Source organism: Bacillus rossius, chromosome 2, assembly GCF_032445375.1.
Source record: "Bacillus rossius redtenbacheri isolate Brsri chromosome 2, Brsri_v3, whole genome shotgun sequence".
In the NCBI taxonomy this organism is placed as follows: Eukaryota; Metazoa; Arthropoda; class Insecta; order Phasmatodea; family Bacillidae; genus Bacillus; species Bacillus rossius.
In genome coordinates this window covers 70728507-70733817 of record NC_086331.1, presented here as the reverse complement: position 1 = coordinate 70733817, position 5311 = coordinate 70728507, and the positions used below count along the sequence as shown (strand labels likewise).

Genomic DNA, 5311 nt, shown 5'->3' with positions numbered 1-5311 from the left:
GGTTTAATAAAGCTTACGAGAGCCATAATTAGCCAAGAATTAAAAAAAAAATACAAATTTAAATTTTGAATACAAAGAACAGTAAGGGCGAGAGCTAAAAAGTATGACCTAGGTTTCATATACTTGACCTGTGATATGATTATTTTTGAAAACTATATACGACAATGAGGGTTTCAAGACCACATCTACGTTGCAACGAAGCGATAAAGTATCTCCTGTATGTTCTCATTTATTTGCCAATGCTTACTTTTGTCTTACGCGACGCTTCGAAAACGATAAAAAACATTATTATCGACATCTTGTGACCGTGTATAAGAGACCTTCCACACGGGCAACTTAGGCCCTCCTCACACGGGGATACTGAAGTTGCCTACAAAACGATCGCTGGTAGCCTGGAGACTAGGCAACTGTGTGACTGGGTGACTCTAGTCGCCCGTTATCTTCACACGACGCTACTAAAATATCAGAGACTGGGAGGAAAAAATGCATCGTGAGTACAGCCCGAGTATCTTGTGGAACCGTGAAGTGCCTATATATTGTATGTAATGTCCAGTGATAACAGCAGTGACGATAGTGATATTGTTATCCAATATTATCAACATTATAGAAAACGAAGTAGGAAAAGATTGTGGGTTCATCCATATATAGAAAGGAACATTAATTGTAGATTATTTGTCGCGGCCAAAGAATTGCAAGAGACAGACTCAAAATTCATCGCTTTCTACAGAATGACGAAGGAGACTTACCAAATGTTAACGGAAATTGTTACACCTGCGATGTATTATAGGGATACCACTATGAGGGAATGCGTGAGCCCCGGTGAACGATTGCTGATAACTTTGAGGTAAGTAAGTTAAGAAATACAAATTATTACGAATTTTTGTTAAGGCACTTCTAAATGTTTCCCTTCAACACAAATCTATTTCTTTCCAAGTATTTTAACGTATATACTGATGCTTGGCGAATAAAAACAATGTATGCATTTTAACTTGAGGCCGCAATTACTTATTTTATCTGTGGAAAAAGGCTGTTGTATGGATCTTAAGAATGTGCACTTTAACGTTAACAGGTTAAATAATCTAAAGTTATTTATACCCAAGTATTCCAGTCAACTGAAAGGTGAAAGTATAAACATATCTTATGCATAAATTCATTCCAATGTTTAATTCAAATATACCTAAGAAATACACATTCAAATAATGTACTGCAAAAGAAAAAATGTATATATATAAACTATTTAAAGAATACCCATTACACAAACATTCAAATCATGACTGTAAACACAAAAATAAACAACATAATAGAGATAAAAACACGTACACCAAAGTTATATGTTTACACACCCAACAAAACATCACATCACATTATGTTCCTGCTCATATTGTAAAGTCTCTTGGATGACTTCAAAATACTGTTGCGTTTCAGTATCTTGTACTTTCTGTGGAATAGTTTGATTTCCAGGCGACGAACAAATTGAAGCATTATCTGTAGCCAACGATGAATGCGTGGAAACACTGTAGGAGTAAGTTGGGGTCTGTTGGTAAGCTGGTACGTGTTGGTGCATGTCTTTTGGATTCGTGATGTCATCAATAAGCTGCAGAACCCTACGTCGGAATGATTTCATTTGTGCATCTGTCAAAGGTTCGATTTCTGGTAAAAGGCTTAGAAGAAACGACTTTTTTACTTGCCTATCATCGTTTGAATTCGATTCAAGTTTCCTTTTCTTTGCATTCATGTATTCCATAAAGGACTTGTCCACTTCCGTCACTGTTTGCTTTTTACGCTTTGATAAATTATCTTTTGGGTTGGAAAAGGGATCATGAGTCATTTGTTGGGAATGATGAGCATGTTCTTGCGAGAAGTCAGTATTTGGCAGCATAGGTGAAGGAAGGGAAAGTTGTGGTGTTGTAGTTAGTATTGCGTTATCTGAGATATATTCCTCCTCTTCAGCCGCAACGTCTTCCGTATTTTGTGTTGGGTCAGATGAACTGTGTTCCAGGTTTTGTTCATTGATGACTTCTGGCAAATTCCCCGATGGTGTACCAAGCGTTTTTATGAATGGTAGGGTAAATTTCATTGCCTCCGATAGATAATATGGTTTCTTATTTTTGGAACTTGAACCACTTGGAGGTGGCTTTATGTGACGGACAAAAACTGAACGGAGATTTTTCCATTTTTCTTTGCATTCGTTAACTGAAAACAAACAACATTGTTCACATAAATATAAATCGTTGCAATGGATGAATTCCTAACTAATTTACAGTAAACAAAAAACAAATACAAAAGTGAAGTAGTATTAAGTATAATCCAGATATATACAACATATGTTTATTATTTGAAGAAAAAATATATAAATGGTACATGGGGAATGTATTATGAAGTAAAATTTAATTTAACTTTGTTGCAGGTATTTGGCAACAGGAGGTACATTTGTATCGCTGTCGATGTACTTTGCTAGAGGAGAAAGCACAGTTATCAACATCATACGAGAAACTACCAAATTAATTTGGGAATCGTTGAAAGAGTCCTACATGCCTGTCCCAGGAGAAGAAAAGTGGAGAATGATAGCACAGCGTTTCTATTCACTGTGGAATTTACCCAATTGCTTGGGTTCATTGGACGGTAAGCATATTCGAATAGAAAAATTACCTGGAACTGGCTCAAGTAACTTTAATTACAAAATGTATCACTCAATAGTGCTGCTGGCTAGCAGTGATGCAGATGGTTTCTTCACTCTTATTGAAACTGGCTATGCAGGTAGAAACAGCGATGGAGGAGTGTTTCGCGCATCAGCTGTCAAACACTGGATTGCAAATGGAGGACTAGACATACCACCGCCTTCACGATTACCAGATGACGACAATGAGATTGACTTTCCTTTTTACTTTGTTGGAGATGAGGCCTTTCCATTGTCACAATATTTGCTGCGTCCTTACCCTCAGAGAACACTTGATGATGTTAAAAGAATATTCAATTACAGATTGAGCAGAGGACGGAAAACAGTGGAGTGCGCTTTCGGAATGATGGCAGAAAAGTTCCAAGTGTTGAACACTGCTATTCGCTGCCGAACTACGGAAAGAGTGGTTGATGTAATAAAATCTGTCTGCATTCTTCACAACTTCATTCGGAAAAGTGAAGGTATTAAATATTTTGCTGGTGAACCATTTGGCAACTCAGAAACGCCCAACATCAATCCACAGCCACTAGAAGACCTAACGTTACATGATCGGTCTACTGCTCATGAAGTGCGGAATTACTTGGCAAACTATTTTCTAACACCCCGGGCTTCTGTTCCATGGCAGTGGAAATACTGTTACAATAACTAATTAGGTATTAAAGTATTTCATGTGTTTTTGTAGGTTACTGTGAGTATGACAACAACTTTGAACATGTGGTAAGTTTTATCGAAGTTCGTAAAAACCATGCGTAATTCCCTTGGGAACCAAGAAAAGATATCAATAGAAAGTAATTTTTATACGTTACAAACGTTTTAGAATAAGGTATTTCTTCGAAGGACGAATAACCATTGTATAAAAACTATATTTCTTTTACTAATAATGTATTTGTGAGATACTAAATATAAAACATGCTGTTTACATATACATTTTGGTTTTTCACAAGTTAGTTTATTATGATAGATATTTTATATCTAATTATTGTTGTTTAAGATATTGTCAACTTACCTGTGAGTTGCACTTCTTTTGCGACATCATTCCATGCTTTGTCAGTCACATCCTTTTTTGAATACCCTTTCAACTTGTAGTTATAGAGTTCTGGGTGTTTCTCAACTTCGTTTACAAATTTGATATTAAACGCCTGCTCGCCCATTGTTCGCTACAATACAGTATCGCGCCGCGTAGGCTACTGGAGTAGCGTGGAGACCAGCATGCTGAGTCGCCGGGATTTACGTTGCTTACGACTTCCAGTCTCCGCCACTCCAGTATCGCCGTCTGAGTGACGCCATGCCTATCTACATGACGAGTCGCTCGGTCGCCGAGTCTCGCGGTATCTAAGCAACTTCAGTATCCCCGTGTGAGGAGGGCCTTAGTTGCCGGCTATCGGTCGCTCACGAGTTTCCGAGACCTGGCAGCTGCAGATGCCACGCCTGAAACTTTTTAAAAAATAGTTTCCCGAATGCTAAGGAGATCTCACTCGATATTATCCAGTGTTTAACTGTTCGCTGAAGTGAGCGCCACGCTCTTGTGCTACGGGCATTAAATCCATTTTAATTGCATTGATATAGGGCGAATGTGTCCATAGGAAGAAAAAAAAAGTGAGCAAGTCTTTCGGTACTGCCAGAGATGTGTGACATCTAACCCCTGTAAAAAGCAAATTCATGTGTTCTCATGTTGTAAATACACTTATAAAACGAAAACCGGGCACAACATTTAATGTAGAAATCTTTAAAATTATGTTGAACTTGATAAGTAAACGAAAATTGTATTTAAAATACTTTTCTGGGCGCAAATCACAAGTAGTTTCCATACCGCCGCTAGAATGTTTTGCCGGAGCAGCTACGTCGACTATCAAATGAATCGATTTTCAGAGTGAAATGTTAAACTTTATAATTACACGGCTCCGACTAAAACGAAGAAAAAAAAACCTGGATAAATACTAAACCCGTTTTTAGACCTGAATTTCGACAAGAAATTTTATAAAATACGGCCCAACTTGTTAAAATGCACTAAACTGTTGATATAATAAAGGTTTCCTTTGTCTCTATGAACTTTGGTTCGTGCCATCCGCCACAAATGGCAGCACCATGGGTACACATTCCCGTTCCATGCGACTTCCAGTACATTCACGAAATTACTCCTACCAAATGCCGTATACCGAGAGCTAAGATAAAAAAGTAATCAAGAAAAATTTATCCTATTAATGCTGCCAGACTGAAAGAACGAGACTTCTCTTTCATATTTCCCAATTTTTTACTGCATTTTTGAATCAATTTTAACAACTACTTTATAATGTCTCTAGGGAAGATACATGAACTGAGTCAAATTTTGAAACTCGTGTTGAAGTAGTGTTGATGTATACCTGTTGAGGAATGAGTTGCAGTCACAATAAGGTGTTAATTATATGAATGACATGAGACAATATAATGTATAGACAAATGTGCAAAACTTAATAAAAAATAGTTCTTTAGAAAAATATATCATCAAGAATATTTTCTGATTATTATGGCTTTATAATAACCAATTAATACTAAGTTGATGATATTGTACTAGGTTCGTAAATTTTGTACCACATATTTTTCCCTAAGTTTATTAACGTAATCAACATTAAATATTTTTCACAGGGCTGGCCACTC

General features: G+C 37.0%; 1 protein-coding gene across 1 annotated transcript; it reads right to left on the bottom strand.

The window, feature by feature from the left end:
* Nucleotides 1-1200: 1200 nt before the first annotated feature.
* Nucleotides 1201-4037, bottom strand: LOC134529360 (uncharacterized). Its single transcript, XM_063363340.1, has 2 exons — nt 3684-4037; nt 1201-2193 (listed from the first exon to the last, which is right to left on the bottom strand). Exons 1-2 carry the CDS (start codon nt 3826-3828, stop codon nt 1355-1357), a joined length of 984 nt encoding a protein of 327 aa, XP_063219410.1. The 5' UTR covers nt 3829-4037; the 3' UTR covers nt 1201-1354.
* Between the last annotated feature and the right edge of the window lie 1274 nt (nt 4038-5311).

Excerpts from the sequence above, each read along its gene's own strand:
- LOC134529360 (XM_063363340.1), bottom strand. The coding sequence starts at position 3,828 with ATGGGCGAGCAGGCGTTTAATATCAAATTTGTAAACGAAGTTGAGAAA. Across the intron at positions 2,194-3,683 it reads AAAAGAAGTGCAACTCACAG|TTAACGAATGCAAAGAAAAA; the intron begins GTAAGTTGACAA and ends GTTTGTTTTCAG.